Here is a 20,640-nt window from a genome sequence, read left to right as displayed (position 1 = left end):
CGAAGTAAGAGGTTTGAAAATGTTTCTCCAGTGAATGAAATTCTAACAGTGAAAAAAAAGAAGACATCCCAGCCTAATGCATTACCTTTGTAAACCTTTTTATTTAAGTAATAAAACAAACAGCTGCCTATCATAAACTCAACAGAATATTTAACAATCCATGCTGTCAGATCTTCTGCACATGTACCAGTCTCAGGAAGTTGTCACCCAGACCTGTACAGCTAACGCGTTTCACGTGCAGGGTCCCCTCTTCATCAGAGCCAAAACTGCTTGTGATATGCAGCTGTGTGTGAGTATACATCTATTTTATTACTTCAATAAAAAAGGTTTACAAAGGTAATGTGCTAGGCTGGTGCGCCAACTTTTTCATCTTTTTCAGTGTTTCTATCGGGGAATACGACAGTCCTAACAGGGCAGAAAAGCCTGATGACTAATTTTGCTTGAAAAGTGGATGAGTGAAAGTCTATTGGTGTCTGAGCATCACGCTTGAGCGCAGAAGGTTGTTTTTTTACTGTCTTAATTTCTAACTGTGTATGTAGTTTTCATTTGGTAAAGTCAATTCACTCCAAAATAAAATCAAAGCAAAAAAAACGATTTTGAACAACAAACAAATGTTCTTAGAATTTTCATACAAATTTTCCTAAGACTTTTCCATTTGAAATTCTACCCATCTACAGCCAGATTAAAGTGTTACTGGACCCAGGAGCCTGCATTCACTATATCTGGTCTCCCACAGTATACAGAACACGGAAATGTAATAGTTTTAGTAAATATAAACTGCAAAATACATTTTCTCATTAGCAGTATATGGCAGTCTTGTGACTTCTATCAGTATCTTGATAAAGCTTGTAGGAGTTTTCATTCTGCTTTGACTGTCCTACGAGGATGCAGGACCCCTGACCCTCTGTCTGGACAGTGCTAATTGGCCCTGTGCTGATCACATGCACTCCCTCAAGAAAAAAAAAACTCTAGCAATACACACCAAACTGAGCATGTGCAGCCCGTCCCCTACCCTTTGTCTTATCAGGTGAAAGATTTGGGATGGTGAAAGAAGGGGAGGATCAGAGAAGACAAGATCAAACAGCCTTTTTTACACAATGTGGAAGATTAACCCCTTAGGTTCCACAGTGAGTATAACAAGCATGCTTAACTGCATATACAGACTGATTTTACTGTTGTGGGTTTAGTAACACTTTAAGTGTCTAAACATAATTTTCATGTCTCTAAACTGCAGCCCTCTGGATGAGGAGGGGGGGGGCAGACTGGTTTGTTTTTGCCCCCTGGGCTGAAAGTTGCCAGAGACCCATAGTAGACCCATAGTGCAGTGACTCAGCTCCCCTCCCACTCTCCCTCTTCCCGGCCTCCTCCTGACCCCCATTAGAGGCTGAATCCCTGCTCCAGATACTCTCCACTCACTGGCTGAATCTGGGTTCCTAGCCTGGCCAAACAAAACAAGGTGGATAAACCACCTATCTCCTGCGCTCAGAAAAGCCGACTCCTTGACTGCTCTGGCCACGGGACTTTCAAAATGGCGTCTTGAATGGCTAGGATCCTGCTGCCTAAAAGGACTGGGGCAGTCCAACAATACTGCAAACAAGAAACACAAAGAAAGGCGCATCGACCTAGCGCATTATCCTCAATATAGGCTTTATTGTTAAAACATAGAAATGGCTATTCACAAGCAAAGGTATAAATCAATCATATCGGACTCAAAATCTTGAGTATAGAGAGTAGTCCATACGAATGTCCCTTGTCCTATTAGGATGACGGCTGATGCGTTTCAAGGCATACGCCTCTTCCTAGCTCTGAGGAAGAGGTGTATGCCTTGAAACGCGTCAGCCGTCATCCTAATAGGACAAGGGACATTCGTATAGACTACTCTCGATACTCAAGATTTTGAGTCCGATATGATTGATTTATACCTTTGCCTGTGAGTAGCCATTTCTATGTTTTAACAATAAAGCCTATATTGAGGATAATGCCCTAGGTCGATGCGCCTTTCTTTGTGTTTCTTGTTCCTAGCCTGGCCAGCAGGGGGTGGTTGGGGGGAGCTGGGACAGCTCAGTTGGGGCTGGCCAGGGTAGGAGAGTCTCAAGTGGGGCATGGAACCGGCCTCTGCTCAGACACAGTTTGCACCATCCATGCTGGGGGGGGGGCCTACGCTCTGACCTTGTCTTCATCCTGCACTCAGTAGGTCAGTGGTGGGGAATTTTACTTCTCTTCACCAGGAATCCTTTAGGCATGTCTGTGGCAGAAGCGGTGCAGCCTTTTTACAGGACATCAGAGCGGCCCAGGGGGCAATTGCTCCCCTGCCCCCTGGCCCTGTCCTCCCCTGGAGTGGGGTATCAATACTCTAAGCCAGTAGGCTCTGCTGTATTCACATGTGCTGGAATGGAACATATTCACCAAAAAATGAGATTGATAACCTCATCAATGCGCTGCAGCTGTCCCCATTCCAGCAACATATCGGCTATGCAACCTTGGGTCAAAAGACTGGCATGAATTCAGTAATCTCCATTCAATATTATGGCGAGCTCATACTCTGGAATACAAATTCGTCATAGGATTGAATGGAAGGTGGCTTACATGGTGGGGGAGGGGGCAGTCACAGAAGACTTTGACTATATTAGTGCTGCCAGCAAATATCTTGCTGGATTGGGGACAAGTAATTATAACAAACCTGTAGTCAGAAGGGTGGAAACAAGACGAGTGGAGCTGCACTTAAAGTGTTATATTTAGGGGCTGCCAGCTGACCATCACAGACCTAAAATTTTTATAATTTATTAAAACCAAATTGTGCGCAGCATAGACAGATCCATGTGCTTATAACAACATCTGCACCTCAGCTGAACACTCATTCCATGCATGCAAATAGATGACTAGGAGCAGAGCTCTGAACCAGCAGACGATAATGAACAGAGGTGATTTGGCAATTTACCAATCACGCAGAACTCATTGTTCTTTAATGATCACTGCAGCACTGAATAAAGCATTGGAGTAGAAAACAGTACAATTATATTATCTGTCGTGTACCAACACAAAAGAGTGAGGGAAAAAAATCCTACAGACCTCAATACATGTAAAGAGGAGGACAATCTTCGTAAAGGCACTTACTGTTCTTTTTATACATTAAAATTTCGAAGGAATTCATCTCATAATTTTCACACGTCTGCCGGACTTTTTCAATGGTCTCTTTGTCAGTCAACTCCCCGTACATAAAGCTGGAATAAAAATTCAAGACTTTGAATAATATTAGTTACGGATAAAGTTAAATCTGCTTCTATTTTTCCTTCCCTGGTTCCTCTTTTCTCTCATCAACATGGTGCTGACATTCTTAAATAAAACCTTTTCATTTTCATTAGATACCTTTTTTCAAGACACAGTGACACAGGGCCGTCTTTAACCACTTTACCACCGGAGGATTTTCCTGCTTTACGTCCAGGCCACTTTTTGCGATTCGGCATTGTGCGACTTTAATGGACAATTGCACAGTCATGCAACGCCGTAGCCAAACAAAATTTACGTCCTTTTTTTCCCACAAACAGAGCTTTCTTTTGGTGGTATTTGATCACCTCTGCGCTTTTCATTTTTTGCGATATTAATAAAAAAAAAAGCGACAATTTTGAAAAAATAACAATATTTTTCTACTTTGACAGTTAAAAAATATACAATATATTCAATTTTTGTCATATATTTAGGCCAAAATGTATTTAGCTACATGTCTTTGACAAAAAAATTCTCAATGAGCGTATTTTTAACCGCTTTAAGACCGGAAGATTTTACCCCATTCCTGACCAGGCCATATTTTGCGATTCGGGACTGCGTTACTTTAATGCACAATTGCGCGGTCGTACGATGCTGTACCCACATTAAATTTATGTCCTTGTTTTCCTCACAAATAGAGCTTTCTTTTGGTGGTATTTGATCACCTGTGCGATTTTTACTTTTTGCGCTATAAACAAAACAAAAGCGACAATTTTGAAAAAATAACAATATTTTTCACATTTTTTTTATATGAAATTCCCCAAAAAAATGTAAAAATCAAAATTTTTTTAATATTTTAGGCCAATTTGTTTTCTGCTACATATGTTTGGTAAAAAAAAATCGCAATAAGCATATTTTGGTTGGTTTGCGCAAAAGTTATCGCAACTACTAACTATGGGAAATTTATGTCAGTTTTATTGTTTTTTTTTTTTAACTAGTAATGGCAGCGATCTGGCGGCGATCTGCGATTTTTTTTGCGGGACTGCAACATTGCGGCGGACAGATCGGACCCCTAACTGACATTTTTGACACTTTTGGGGGTACCAGTGACATTACTACAGTAATCAGTGCTATAAATATGCACTGTTACTGTAAAAATGACACTGGCAGGGAAGGGGTTAATTTTATTGGTGATCAAGGGGTTAATGTATGCCTGGTGCTTACTAACGTGTATGGGGGGAGGGGACTGTGTGACACAGGCACAGATCGCAGGTTCAGCTATGCTGAATCCTGTAATCTGTCCCTGCCTGTCACATAGAAGATCCGCCCGCTTTGTTTACACAAACGGGCGGACCTCCACACTCGATCCCCGACGATCGGGGAAGAGCGGCGGTGATCACCGCCTCTCCTCCCCTGGCCCGACTCCCGTTGTGTCTGAATACAGCGGGAGCGAGCCTCCGGCGGTGCGCGCGCGCTGCCCACAAGGGGAGGAGTCCAGCGACGTAGGTCTACGTCGCTGAACGATAACAAGCCACTTTGCCGCAGTACCCTCAACGTGAGCGGTCGGCAAGTGGTTAAAGCGGAGTTCCAGCCACATACACATTTTTGAGATAAAAATACCCCCCTAATCCTAAACTAACACCAATTACACTAACACTAACCCCACATTACAGTACAGGACAGTAATTTCATTAAGATAAAATCTTACCTTTAAAATTTATTGCAGAGCGCGGCCATCTCCGGTGTGGGCGTCTGAAGCCGCTGTGTCCCCCGCTGTGACCCTCTTCCTGGTTTCTGGCTCCCAGAAGGCCTATCGGAATCTCGCGCATGCGCTGTAGATTGCGATCGGCAATCAGAGTAGTGGCCGGCCATTCCCATTGCATCCTGGGATTGATGACTCACATCTCCCAGGACGCAATGCATAACCGGAAATGACGTCCGGGGCCGTGGCCGCAGAAGGAGGAAGTCGGACAGAGATGCCCCCAAAAAAAATGTCCAATTCTTTTTTAACCTGCTTTTCCCCACAGGAATCCGGAAAGAAGAAAAAGAGGGTGGAACTCTGCTTTAATATTGATTGGACATTTTCTTGGGCCCTCCCAAATTTACTTATCAACTATTTGCTGACAGTGATGGCTCAAGGGGCACCTGCTTTGGGCACCACAACAATGACTGGGCCTGGGGCAGCTGCAATTTTTGCCCTATGTTAAAGACGGCCCTGCAGTAACATCACGACTGGGTCTCTGTATTTCTCTTTGCAATGAGGAAGATCATAACTAGTGAGAGGGGGCAGCAGGGTGTTGTACATAGCTTGCCTAAAACATTACAGAACTCAGTTTCAGTATTTCTCTCAACAGCTCTCAGCCCAGTTCCATAGAGGGGACTGGTTCTTAGGAGGAGTTATGCAAATATCAAAATGCCTTTCCCACTCCTCCATGCAAAATGGATGCATGGAGGAGTGGGAAACCTTAGGCAAACCAACACTTTCTGAAAGCTTTAAAATTAGCTGGGACAACATTTACAGACATGCCAATCTTCTTTGTCTGCCGCAGCTCATATTGGTTAAAGGGGGGAACCAGTGAGCACTGCAATGGACCCAGAAATTTTGGTTTACCAGCCAACTAGGGGGAACCAGTTCTAGTAATCAGATTGGTTACGACTAAGCGGAAGACTCCGTGAAACGCGTCAACCGCCGTGCTCCCCTTTTCCCCCCCATGTCTCCGACTGTTTTGGTTTCATCTTGGATGATTTTATTTTTTTGCCTGCAAAATAAATTTGGATTTTAACTTTTTGCATCTTCAACTGGTTGTGCGGCTTTTTGTGCTCTTCCATTTGCTGCTATCAGGACTGCGGATCCGTGCCTGCACCTGGGTTGGATGTGTTTGGAACTATCCCCTCACTTGAGCGGTTCTTTTCCCTCTTGACCGTTTGCTAGTAATCAGATTGGCATTCCGCAGAGTGAGGATGTACTGCCTTCCTTGGCTTTTAAAGTTTCTGGGATATCTCAGCTATACCTATGCAAAAGGTTGCAGGAATTCTGGGAAAATTAATTTTTAAATTGTATTTTTGAATTTAAAGTGTTACTAAACCCAGGAGCCTGCATTCACTATATCTGGTCTCCCGCATTATACAGAACATGGAAATGCAATTATTTTTAGTAATTATAAACTACCAAATACCTTTTCTTATCAGCAGTATATAGCAGGATTGTGACTTCTATGAGTGTCCAGTTAAAGCTTGTAGGAGGAGTTTTCATTCTCCTCTGGGAGTCCTATGACGATGCAGGACCCCTGACTTTGTTTGGACAGTGCTGATTGTCCCTGTGCTGATCACATGCACCCTCACAAGAAAAAAAACTCTTTAGCAATACACACCAAACTGAGCATGTGCAGAGTGCCCCCAAGACTCTGTTCTATTAGCAGATAGATTGGGGACTGTGGAAGAAGGGGAGGATCAGAGAAGACAGGATCAAACAGACTTTTTATACAATGCAGAGGATTAACCCTTTAGGTTCCACAGTGAGTATTACAAGCATGCTTTACTGCATATTCAGACTAATTTTACTGCTGTGGGTTTAGTAACACTTTAAGTGTCTTTCCCATTGAGTTACTGTACCTAAATGCCCACTCCATGCTAAAACCAATTTTTTACCATCCCTCACTCCCCCCCAATCTCCCCCAGCCAATCCGGCTATGCCTTTTTTCGCCTTTTCCTTGTGAATTCAGATATACTCACCTAAAAATCCCGGAGTGGGGCTTTTAAGAAGAATTCCAGGTATGGAATTTTTTTTAATATGTAAACTATGTATATACCAGACCTGTGGGATCCCCGTGGAAACTGGAAATCACTGAAGTAGACCCTGGTCCCATGCTGGTTGGCTTTGGTACCCCGAAGGTCCACGATGAGCATTAATTTCTCTACGAATGCAAAACATTCTCTGATTTGATGAGGTGGCGAGCCTGATGTCACCACCCTGCCTCTGCCAATCAGAGAATGCTTTACATTCACTGAGAAAATCCAAAGTGTTCCCTGAATGGCAACTCTGCCTAGTGTCCGACCTCCTGTGTTAAGAATGCAACAAGGCAGCTGTTCAGGACCCGTAAGCTAGCAGAGATCACTATAGTAGCAGTGCCTATTACAGTCATTTCCAGCTTCTAGTGGGATTTCACAAGTATGGTCCAAGCTGGACCAATGCAACTATATAAAAACATCCATACCTGGAATAGATTTGGATAGAGTGCAGAGGGATTAGAACCCCTGTCATTTCCTATTGTTCTCTGTGCCCTTGTTAGGGAGATTCACCCCCTCTATTTGTCTTAATTACTGTTATTATTGAAAGTAAAAGAAAATCCCAAATTTTTGAAAAGTAATAGATGGGAAATTATCCAATGTGGACACTACTTCTGGTGACCTGGGGGTCCCTTAAGAGACTCCCTTAAATCGCAAGGATTTCCTCTCACTTCCTGTTTGGCTATGGGACTGGAAGTAAAGGAAAATTTCCCCATTCGGACAAAGATTGCAAAAATAAACTTTACAGGGGTTATAACCCTCTATTACTCTATCCAAAATGAAAAATAAGTTTTGCCCTATAGTTCTACTTTAAATTATAATCTAAGACTTTATTCTTAAAGACTTATAATAGGGCAGTCTACTGATCAGGGATAGCTATTTGTTCTACTATTTATCTTTTTATCCCTCTCTGAAGGTAAGGCAGCCCATGCGCTAGTCATCTTAAGGCAGCCCATGCGCTAGTCATCTTAAGGCAGCCCATGCGCTAGTCATCTTAAGGCAGCCCATGCGCTAGTCATCTTAAGGCAGCCCATGCGCTAGTCATCTTAAGGCAGTCCAAGCGCTAGTCATCTTTTTTTTTTGTTCAAAAAAACTGACCCGATTCCACCATTTACACATTGGAGGTGGATGGGGGAATCCTTCCCATTGAGCCATTGTATTCTGAGAGAAGGGAGAATTTCCCGATTTCAGAATACACGGATCAGTGCTGTCAGTTACAGCCTTCAGCGCTGATCAAGCAAAAAAAAAGGTAGTTATTCAGAAGTTGATCAGTAGACCAACTTCTGTACAACCAGTGCTCATATATAAATCGAAATTTGACCAGTCCCTGCTGAACTGATGGAAATTTGATCCATAAATGGCCCGCTTAAAACCTCTATTCTGTAGTTGCAAGCCCCCACTGAAGCTGTATTAACTTAGTTTAGTGCATATAAAAGACACTCTGAGATACTGTAGAATAAAACAAAGGGACTTTCCTAAATGCAGAAAATAACAATAAATAACCTTTGCAATTTGACAATTTTGTAAACATTTTCCTTCTACTACAGCAGTCAATAATGAATGCTATCAGCATAGATCTCAGGTAGGAGATAAAACAGCCTCTATGGGGCTTACAGCTGACTTTCAGAGCAAAAGTGTCTGCTTTGGAAGGAGAGAACCCAGACAAATGGAACCAATTTCTACCAAACTGCTTTGCAGATGCATGCCAGCAAAATAATAATAATAACAAGCCCCCTATGTACACAAGCCCTAATTTGGCTCCTCGTCTACGTTCTACATGAGTAAAGGTAACAGCACATTTTTTCATGCAATTTCTGGAAGTCAATTGTCATAAGAAAAGCTCCACATAATTGTTATTACCTGCATGTGCTACTTTTTTGCATAACTTCAGCTCGGTGATATCCTGATAGCTTGCAGAACCCGTCATTGCTGTAGACAATTGGCCAATCCACTATCTGGGCATTACCCAAGACAAAATTAGTATCTGTTCCAAAAAAACATGAAAAACATTTTACTGGCACAACTATTATCACCACTAGTCATCACCGATGATATCCCTGTGAGCTGAATAATAATAATAATATCAGGCTTAAATAGTAAAGTAGCAATGGGTAGTATTGGGTAGTAACTTGTAACAACCAATGTGCTATTCATTCTCTTCAGCAAAACTGAAATCTTCTTGATGACTCTTGATCATTGCTCATAGTTCTTGCTCTTGGCCAATGCGGTGATAAGGGATAACTGTTCTTTTAATTCTAATTGCATAGGCAATAAATAGGAGTGTACTGCAAAATGGGTGATACCCTTCTGTGATTTTGTGGTGATAAACTATCTGGCCTATACTATATGGGCAGGGCTGATGTCTTTGTATGTTCTTAGGATTCACGGATGACTATCTGGAGCTGAAGGTGGGAAAAGGACAGGCAAAAAAAAAAAAGAAGAAATAATTGCTTCCTTTCCTTTCCTTTACATAAAAGCGTGTGTGAAGGGGGGTAATATCTCTCTCTCTCTCTCTCTCTCTCTCTATATATATATATATATATATATATATATATTCAGTATATATATATATATATATATATATATATATATATATATATATTCAGTATATATATATATATATATATATATATATATATATTCAGTATATATATATATATATATTATATTATATAATTATATATATATATATATATATATATATATATATATATATAATATTATATAATTGTATATATATATATATATATATATATATTTACTTATTATAGGTACTTATATAGCGCCATAAATTTATGCAAAACTTTACATATATATTGTACATTCACATCAGTCCCTGCCCTCAAGGAGCTTACAATCTAAGGTCCCTAACTCACATTCATAAATACACACACTAGAGCCAGTTTAGATGGGAACCAATTACCCTACCCATATGTCTTTGGAGTGTGGGAGGAAACCCATGCAGGCATAGGAAGAGCCTGCAAACTCCAGTCAGGTAGTGCCGTGGTTGGGATTTGAACCGACGACCCTAGTGCTGATAAATTTCTTCTCCAAATTTGAAGTAAGTTAAAATGTATTCATACTTCAAACTTTTTTGTTTTGGATAAAATGGGCAAACGTTAGAACCCCTGTCATGTTTTAATACTATCCAAGGTCCCTTGATTTTCCCTCATGTTCTGATCTGGGGTCAACCTATTACCAGACGGTAACTGATGGAAAAAAGCAAAGGTAAAAAGTGTAGCGCTTCCAAAAAAAACTATGATGCAGTGTCCAAATGTACACAATAAAAAAACGTATGTGTTTAAGTGTTAAACTACACAAAAATAGTCCTTAGATAATCTTTAGTGAAAACAGTTCAAATAGTGACAACAATCCTCAGTGATGTGTTTAGTCGTCTCCAGACTCTTCAACAGAGATTGCACTCACCAGAAAGCAATGCTGCACAGATTCTAGGCAGCAAACTGGGTTCAACAGCATCATCCAAGGCCAATTAATTCTTCTGAGAAATCCCCTAAGGCAGGGGTGTCCAAACTATGGCCCTCCAGCTGTTACGGAACTACACATCCCATGAGGCATTGTAAGTCTCTGACATTCACAGACATAACTAGGCATGATGGGAATTGTAGTTCCTGAACAGCTGGAGGGCTATAGTTTGGACACCCCTGCCCTAAGGAGATGACAGTAACCAGACTATTCCAAGGAATAGTCTAAAGTCCATAGTGCCGCCAGAGGGGATTGTTTAAAAGCCAATGTAAATGCCGCATGTCAAGCTGACAGGTGGCATCACGTCAAGTTTGGCCATTCAAATCAATAGGAACATGCCACAATTGTTTTGGTAGTGGTTGAAGTGCATTAGTCACATTGTATATTTAAGAAAATAAAGGCAGCAGGAACGACTCCTGAATGCCTGGCAGTGGCTACTTAGCCGCACTCTCTAAAGCAATCACGGATTGCTTTTCAGAGAATGGGCTAGTGTGAAACCCTAGCATTACTGGACATGGAGCGAGGGAATCTCTCCAATGGTGCCTCTGGTGAAAGGAAAACCTGACAAAAGTTGTAATCCCTCCCACCGACAAAACTAAGAAAAATGGTTTTGACTATAGATACACCTTAAAGTTTTAATGGAACATTGCATTATTTTATGTCATATTAATGAAAAGTTTTAGGCTCTGTCAGTTCAAAAGGGGCACTTCCCCTAAGTAATGAAAACAATAAGGATGTCTCCTCATTCTCATGAATAATTCAGTCTTAATGGCAGATCCACATGAATAATTCAGGCACACATTAGGTGGAACTGAGCATTATTTAAAGACAAAAGCAGAAAACAGAAATTTAATGACAAGGGATGTCCCCAAGTGCCACTATGTTTGACTTTGAAGCAATAATTTTACCTCTTTCACTATTCTAAGTTTCATGAGTTCATGCATATTTGTAGATGATCAGTCCTCTTAGATTAAAGGCCATCCCAAATCCAAGTAGACTGTCATCTAATCATGTAGAAGACAATCAAATGGGCCTACAGATGCTTTGTTCTGTGTACTTCACCTGAACCCCTAATGATTCATGAGTGATATTTTCTGTGTCCACGGAAGTCGGCCCATTAAATCTCTCCTTTCTTTTTCAATCTTTTTATTCCGCTTTCAGGATTACAGTAAAACGTTATAATATAGTAAAAAAGAGTGCAAAATGGCTCTGTCAACATAAACAGTAAACAAGAAGTTATCAAGGATGGCATGTTTTACGGGTAAGGAGTTAAGACAGAAATCCATGGAAGTCAATCAATGGTTACTAGGAACTGCGCCAAAGTGGTCAACTATGAGGAGACTTGTATTGCGAAACATGTTCGGTTATAGTCCAAAAAGAGGCCAAGCAACCAATGGGCCTTACATCAGTACAACATTGTACATTCCGTGGAGGGGTCAAGCAGGACTACACCCGCCCACCCAACCACAAAGGCAGGCCGCCTGACAGGTCGCCGTAGGTCGCCTGGCATAGAGAAGCTGTGGACCCGTTCTAATAGGAGCGACACAAGTCGCTCCGACTTAGAAAAAGGGTCCGGAGCTTCTTTGGGGCGACCTGGAGCGACCTGCATTGACTTCAATGTTATGAAGTCCGTGCCTGCCGCTCCGAGGTCGCGGTGCGAGCAGCGCGCCGCGACCTTTGAGGTCGCCCCGGGAAGTCGGATTGCCCCAGTGTGAACGGGGCCTAAAAGTCGAAACAAAGAGTTTGACTAGAGGGCCTATATTGCTAAATCTCTACTTTGATGTTCATTTAAACATAAGCAGCCCACACATGCATGTATTTTCCATTATTTACTTCAGTCATAAAGCCCAGACTTTATTAGACATATTTTAACAGTGCCACCACTTTTGGGTTTTTTTTTTAAATTTGCTAAAACTTTCCAATCAGGAACCAACAGAAGTCAATACTTTCCTTTTTACATTTATTTTTAGAATTTATCCTATTTTTCCATGCTTTAAGATGGATTTGTGAAAAAAAAGGAAAAAGAAAAAAAAAATCAATGGAAGCAATCACAAAATTATTACACAAGACTGACATTTGTTTAGATGCCTAATTGTAAAGAACTGAAATGATGAGTTTCATGTCCTTTTTCCTATTTTATTTTCCATCTTCCAAATTTAAGACTTCTATAATAGTCAGTTAAATAGGAATATATCAAAGGCATGTTGTGTAGCTTCAATGTAACCTGCAGATGCAATTCTCAGTTCCTTTTCTTCTGTTGAAAAAAAATCTAGCTGTTTACAGAGGTCAATAATTCAAGCAGGAATTTAATAACACAAGTGAAAGAGTTCAATTCAAAAGGTCCAGCGCTTTAGAGATGCAATACAGTCTCTTCAATTCCTCAAGAGGTAAGTGTGTCCAATAAATCCAATTTGCAAGATTCTTACTTAATTTTCTGACCCATGCCTGAAAAATGAGTTTAATAAAGTTTAATGAAAACCAATGGTTCAGTGTCTTCCTTGTGTTTCTTCCTTACTCCTCCCGTGCGCTCCCCCCAAAAAACAAATACAGTGTAATATCTTCTACAATACTGCACACTCTCTGAAATATTGTGCTCACATATATGTGTGTGACATCGTGTGGGTATAACCACCAGTGATTTGTGACTCCTTCTCTCCTTTTTGCCTAAATTTTTACCAAACAATAAACTTAGTGCGCACATCATCCAACTAAATTTTTTTCCTCCAATCTGATGCATTTAATCAAGATAATTTTGTCAAAGGATCATTTGACAAAATCATCTTAATGAACAAGGCGCTAACGCTGGAACTGGAAGTGCTCATTCCTCTGTCTTGGATGTTGAAATTACAATACAGCCTGCTAATGTGAGCATTTTTGTTTTAATAAATGCGTTTTTTTATAGGATTTTCTCTCTTTCCTTTCCATGTCCTGCTTTTGATTTATTCATGGGGCTCTGAGCAATTTATACACCGGAAGAGCAAGTGGACGTGAAGTGGCTTTACAAGCGAGATCATCCAACCCTGTGACATAGGGGTTGCTGGGGTAAGGTATTTGGTGCAGGGGGGAAGGCCCACCGTGGATGGATGATTATAATCACGTGTTTTGCACATAAAGAAACACATGAGAGTGTGAGCACAATATTAAAAGGTTTTATAATAATAATTAGATATATATTGTAATATATATATATATATATATATATATATATATATATATATATATATATATGTATATATATATATATATATAAAATATATACGTTTTTGGAGTGCATTATTGAGATTTTTTCTTTTATGGGAAAAACTAAGAAGAAATGGATTTAAATACAGAGGGTGGGAGATTGGAGGAAGAAAACTGAGTTGGAATGATGTGCGCACAAAGTTTATTGTTTGGTAAGAATTAAGGCAAAAGTGAAGTCACAAATCACTGATGGTTATACACACATGGTGTAATGCACATATGTGAGCACAATATTTGACAGATTGTTCAGTATTGTAAAAGATATTACACTATATACTTTTTTTCTTTTGAGGACGTATGGGAGAAGTAAGGAAGGAACACAAGGAAGACCAATGAGACGTTGGTGTGGCTAAGCTTTTTTAGACCCATTTTCAGGCATTGGCTGGAAAATTTGGTAAGAATCTTGCAGATTGGATTTATTAGAAACACGTGCTTGTTAAGGAATTAGGGAGACTGTTTTGCATATATAAAGGACTGGCCTATTTTAATTGAACTGATTAGAACTCACTAGGGGCCACTGTTGTTTGGTCTGGCTGCTAGGGGGTTTTATCTGGGACACTTGTGCGCTGGTAAAGACTCAAATACAAGTGAAAGAGTGCCCCCCTCCTTCTCTTTTCAACTCCTCTTTTTAACAGTTCTGTGTCTGAAAGGAAATAATTACTGATGTGCTCTCTTTAAAAAAAACCTGTAGGGCTATGGGAAACTTCTGTCATGTATTAAATTGTATACATGCAGTATAAATACACACACATAACATATATATATATATATATATATATATATATATATACACACACATATATATCTATATATCTACATATATATATATATATATATATATATATATATATATATATATATATATATATATATATATATATATAGATATAGGCACTGTATATATATTCATACAAAATATAACATTCTTTTAGTTTTTATTAATAAAAGTTTCTTTTTAAAACAAAATAAAATTGGCTATTATCATTTTCTTTTTTTTGTTTTAACACACTTTTAAACTGTCTAAAAACATAAATGAAATGTACGCAAATTTCTCACATGTGAAAAGGTGGAAAAATGTCCTTTTACTTTTCTTCTATCTCTGGTTCAACCCCAGAGCTGCATGAGAGATCCTTTCTATGCTAAGTCCTGAATAGTTTAGAAGTGTGTAATCTGCGTGTAGATCCTAAACAGACTATTCCATGAAAGAGAAGTATGGCAAAAGTTTTTTTGGCTATACATCTCCTGCGAACTATAGGAGTACACTTACTTTTTCTTTCTTGTGACTCAGAGCCAACTTAAACAGGGCTATTGCCAGCGATTAGCTGACATGGCAGAGCCTCTCCAGCCTCTGGAAGGATCCTGACAATATTTTCAGGATCTACCTGGCTGTGTGATTGACAGCTGGCTCCCCCCTCTCAATGCACAGCTGAGAGCCAGAAACAGCTGTGCCCACCCCCTCCCCTGTTTGGTTGTCCAGTGAGTGCTGGGGGGACAAAGCAGAGAGCAGTGATTGTCAGTCACCTCTCTCCCCTCCGAGAAGACAGAGAACTAAGTGATCGGTGGCCATGTGATCGCTCAAAATGGGAAAGCTGCAGCAGCACTCCAATGCTGCAGCATTGAGATAAGTATGGATGTTTATTTAACTTTTTTTAAACCCATAATTCTCCTTTAAAAAATACTTAGACCTGAACTCTGGGCAAATAGCTAAATATACATTTTAATTTCATAGATGGAGACTGTTTTACCCAGCAAATGACTTATAGTATGCGATGCATACTAGCACAGTTTGCCATTGCCTTGCAGGTGATTTATTTTTGAAAGTCTGCGGTTTACTACTGCTTTAAAGTGAGCCTTCAGGCTGTGGACATTCAACCATTTACATATTCTTACAAGCAGTAAATAAGCTTTAAAAAGAAACCCTCATTAACCTCTGTAGCTGCAGACATTTTGGAGCAAGTGATCTTCAATGTTCATAACTGTGGCAATGTAATTAGATTCTAGTCATAGTTTCTCTTCAGCTTTAGTAGTGATAAGGCAGCATTCTGCACAGAGAATCTACTTTATGTTTATATTAGAAGACTGTCAAGTTTCTGCTGGGAGAGGGAGCGAGGGAAGCTAAAGTGGCAGAGAAACATGCTAGAGCCAACTACACTGAATTGCTCCACAAACAAGCAACTACAGAGTTCAGTAATGGCATATTTATACCTTTTTTAAGAGTATGCAAATACATACATTTGTCTATAGCCTGGCCACAGGTTCACTTTAACACTCTTTGCATTATTAAATAGATTGTATCCACATTAGTATTAATAGCAAGTGACAGAATAGTTATTTTAAGCTAAAGATTACCGAAAATACTTGGTGTAAAAGGACCACAAGTGATAAAACAACAGATATGAAGGATGCTATTTTAAAACTTTAAAAAAAAAAAAAAAAACTTTAGGCTCAATTCAAAAAGCTATAAAAAATAAGTACCTTTATTTTTAGTTGTGTCTGTAATTTTCAGGTCTTACTTAGCTCAAAATAACTCACTTTTTAAAAATCATTATCCTTATCCTTGTGTTTTAGCTTTGTGAATTGTGTATATTGTCATGTGGAGCCCCAAGCCTTGGATTTATAGGCCTAGGTCTAGAATGGCTAAGCAGCTCAAGCCCCGTACACACAATCAGAAAATCGTACAAAAAATACAGCTTTCGAAGCGATCGTACGATAATCTGATCGTTAGTACGCAGCTTTCGAGAGCCGATCACCACAGAAATTATCCGAAGGGACAAGCACAAAACGTTTCTCCTACTATAACAGATCGTAGGATTTCCGTTTAATCAGCACAGTTCTTGTTGGAAAATACAATACAAACACAAAGGAACTCATTACATCACTTCAAAATTTTTATTATGTCGTACGAGAATTTTCGCAACTTTAGTAACCTCTTCATTTTCAATATGAGAATAGCATGCAAAAAAAAATTGATGATCATTTGTCCGATAACCTCATTGTGTGTACCAGGTATAAGGGTGTCACCCATCCGATGGCCGACAAGTTTATTCAACCTTGGTATGACACTCTGTGGTTCTTTCAGGTTGCCACTACTAGGTCACACCTACCTTGACCCAGTAGGGGTAGCATGATAGTACATCACCCACCCCTCCCACAAGCACATCATTACAAAGAGTAACCCTCTTCACAAAAACTTTTGTTCTAGCACAGGGGTGTCCAACCTTTTGACCTTCCTGGGCCACATTGGAAGAAGTGGAATTGTCTTGGGCCACACATTAAATACACTAACAATAAGGAGAGCTGATGAGCAGAAAAAGTCAGGCGGATCACAAGTTAACAATCACTGATATAGATAATGTACCTATCTTAGTAATAAAACTTACATTTTTTATAATATATTTTATTGAAAAAGAGAGCAAACGAGTGTGATATGTGACACTGTTTTGATAAACGAACGCATCAATATTTAGTTGGATGGATGTAGTAGCAATTCTCAATGAATTCTCAAGGTGCTCATCAGATATTTTGGTTCTAATTTTGCCCTTCGTGTTCTTTATCCTTGGAAATAGTTGCTCACAAATACAGGTGCTGCCGAAAACTGATGACATGAATAAGGCGTGATCGTGAAGAGTGTGATATTTTTCTTTGAGAAGATAAAACTTATAAAGGTCCAGTAAAGAGATACTGTCAAATTTTTCTTTGGCCACACGTGTTTGCTGAATGTTAATGCATTTTTTACAAAAAATTTCCCCAAAAAAATCAAAATTTTTAGGTAAGTTTACGATTTTGTGTTGGGCCACACTCATAGCTGTCTTGGGCCGCATGTGGCCCATGGGCTGCAGGTTGGACACCCCTGTTTTAGCATATGGTATTAAGTCAGGCTAGCTTACAATTAAAGTAGTGAACTTTACATTGCTGGTAAGACTGTATTTGCCCCATTCTATTGGCAGTCTGGTTTACCCTTCAGATAGAAGAACATGGTAGGGTGTCAGAACCACAAATGAGAAAGTATAAACCATCAATGATGCAGAACACAACAAATAGTCCTACATTATAGGTTAGTGGATTGGTCTTAGCCCCACGTCCCAAAAAAAAAAAAAAATGTGATCATTAGTAAAGTACAAATACTGTAGTGCTGAAAATCCCACTGCAGTATTTGGAATGTATTAACAGAATGCAACAAACAGTCAAACAGTCGGGATATAGTTGGTTACACTTACAGGGTGGGAGGGACTCTAAATAAACAGGTTCAGGGTTGACACAGAAAGTTTAAATCTTATCTTTTAAACCAGATATTTTTAGAAGAATCAATATAACACCATATAAACTAATTCTACACTGTGCAGCATCACAGTGAGGGACATATGGCCCACCAATAATTGGTATTGTGGGTTCAGCATTGGATTAAAATTAACATATACTAATGACAAATAGATATTATTACATCACAAATACATTTTACATTCATGAACAATTTTGTTTTATGGTTTTTAAATATTGATATTGTAGAAAAATATTGTTTCTATGATATACTCAAACCCTATTGGATGGCATCCCCAGAGGATACTCTTCTAGCATCCAGATTGGTTTAGTTCAACATTGCCAAATCAATGCAAATAATTAAATGCTATGAAACGTTTTACATTATCCGTTTTGCGCATTTATATTATTTAGATACCTGGCTAATGTAAGTTAGATTAATGGTGAATTATCTTAATTATGACTTAATCCATACTACACACAGTAACCAGAGAGTAACTGATTATAGCATGTACTTAATATCTTACACTCACAGGGAATTGAAATGACTCATTATTCTTTGTTATAGTATATATCTATTTTCAGTGCATTTTTTTTCCTTTATGTAATTTTTATTTTTTTTTTAAAGTAATGGATTATATAACCAGTTACATAATTTCACAACTTATATAATGCTATTTCATTGTATGCATTTCATTTACGAAGTCTAATTGCATAAAAAAAACACATATACAAACACATTTTAAGGGCTAAGCTACACGAGTGATGTTTGGTTGAGTCACAATAAACAAATTGCTTTCATGTATAGCTAATTTATTTAATATGTGATTTTTTTAAAGAATATTTTCAGACAAAAACATAAAATGGAAAAAAAATATATATCATTATTCCAGCAAAATACTGCTGTTTGCTGCAAAGTGCTCCAGGGGGATGAACTCAGAATAATCAAGCTGCATGGAAACTGATCCTACTTGAGCTAACATGCTCCTACCTGCTTGCTGTGTAACTTATCTCTTCTTAGACCTCAGTGTCTGTCTATAGCCTGCCCTTCTCTCTCTCTCGTTATTTTGTTTAAATGTATTAATAAATGTAAATGCCACAGTTGAAGAAATGCTCAAATGAAAAATATATTCAATAATATTAACTGCTGCCATTTATTAGAGCATTTTCCCATGTTGCATCTATTTTAAGACAATCATTTGACAAGCAGAGCGTCATTGTTTAATTACCCAGACCTAGACCTCATGTAGTGTTTCAAAGTGATAACTGAATATTTTTGACAGATGATCTCCAAGCTTTCCGAATAATGGCAGTTGGTTATCTATGGATTTATGAGACTGCTGGCGAATGTTCTTGTAACCACCTTTGTGCGATTAATCATATAGGACCATTCTAACATCTACTACCCCATGAACCTTTTTTTCTCTCCCGTGATTATACTATGGGTATCCCCGTGTAGCATAGCCCTAATGAATGCAATAGAAAAACTGAGTTGCCTAAGACACAGGTACTGTACAAACAATGCAAACAATTCCAAATGAGTCTATTCAGTAGAGATCCTGCAAGAAGCTTTCTCCCTTTACGCTTTGTATATTGTGTATACCTATAATTTATTAGCAGATGTCATTGTTAACTCTTATCAGCTAGTGTTCTGGCAATAATGAAACATGCCAATGTACTTCCTACAACTGAGTACATGGTCTGCCTACTACAGTCACATGATCATTCTCTGTCTTGTAATAAGAAATATGGCACCCCTGGCACTAAAGATGAAAGGCTCTCTGCAGAATACTGCAGGTGCTTGAAGTTTGCAAGAACAGGGTGTCAGAAATGATGAGAGTTAATGCACATAAGGCACTGCTGCTATGGTTGCATGGAAGTAAAATGTGAATATTCATGCCAGTTGTTTAAAAATATAGTTGGCTGCAAATCAAAATGGAAAAATATTTTTTAATAACAAATGCCTAAGCGCCGGTTCACACTGATCCGACTTTGTTGCCTGACAAGTAGCTTCCAATGCTGTGCAATGGAACCGTTCTAATCAGAGCGACTCAAGTCGCTTTGACTTAGAAAAAGGTTCCTGCACAATTTTTTTGCAAAGTCGGAGCGACTTGCATTGACTTCCATTATGAGAAGTCATTGCAAGCCGCGCCGAAGTTGCGGTGCATGGGCGACTTCATTAGTCGCCCGAAGTCGGAGCGACTTCGAGTCGGATCGGTGTGAACCGACACTTAATGGTCATTTAATCCGTTTATTTGTGTAGCTGAGTGCCTGCAGGCTGTGTGTGACAAAGTGGCTGGAATCAGGAAAAGAAGCTGTGACACTCTGAAACGCGTAGCCACACCACTTTGCTGCTGTTCCTCCTAGGTGTGATGTCACTTCTGGGCCTACGATCTTTGTGTCCTCCAAGGTTGTTCTGAGACTTCTAGGTTTGGCTCTTTAGCATTATTTTACCCAGCCAGTGGCTGCACAAGTGGTACAACCTGTATGAGTACACCACCAGGCTCATTAACAATAAGAGAGCATACTGAGATGATAGGAAACAAGTGCAGTGCTCACAACGGGGAACAGATCCATGAACTGCACATGGAATCCAAAAATAGGTGCTCTGGCTTGTTATAGTGTCCTCAATACACCAGAATACAACATAAAGCAAACATAGTAGCCGGC

General features: G+C 39.4%; 1 protein-coding gene across 3 annotated transcripts in view; it reads right to left on the bottom strand.

Annotated features, from left to right (window-relative positions):
* Nucleotides 1-20,640, bottom strand: part of KCNH1 (potassium voltage-gated channel subfamily H member 1) — a 529,531-nt gene that overhangs the window by 457,444 nt on the left and 51,447 nt on the right. For 2 of the 3 annotated variants that reach the window (XM_082249762.1, XM_082249763.1), the window contains 2 exons: nt 8,851-8,974; nt 3,115-3,221 (listed from right to left, as the gene is read on the bottom strand). In XM_082249762.1, coding sequence (XP_082105888.1) covers nt 3,115-3,221; nt 8,851-8,974 — 231 coding nt within the window. The remainder of the gene's footprint in view (nt 1-3,114; nt 3,222-8,850; nt 8,975-20,640) is intronic. The other variant, XM_082249764.1, reaches the window with a different exon arrangement.

This window comes from Pelophylax lessonae (genome assembly GCF_965119305.1).
Source record: "Pelophylax lessonae genome assembly, chromosome: 3".
NCBI classification, from domain to species: Eukaryota; Metazoa; Chordata; class Amphibia; order Anura; family Ranidae; genus Pelophylax; species Pelophylax lessonae.
The sequence above is the reverse complement of the archived record's forward strand: the minus strand, read 5'-3'. Positions and strand labels throughout refer to the sequence as shown.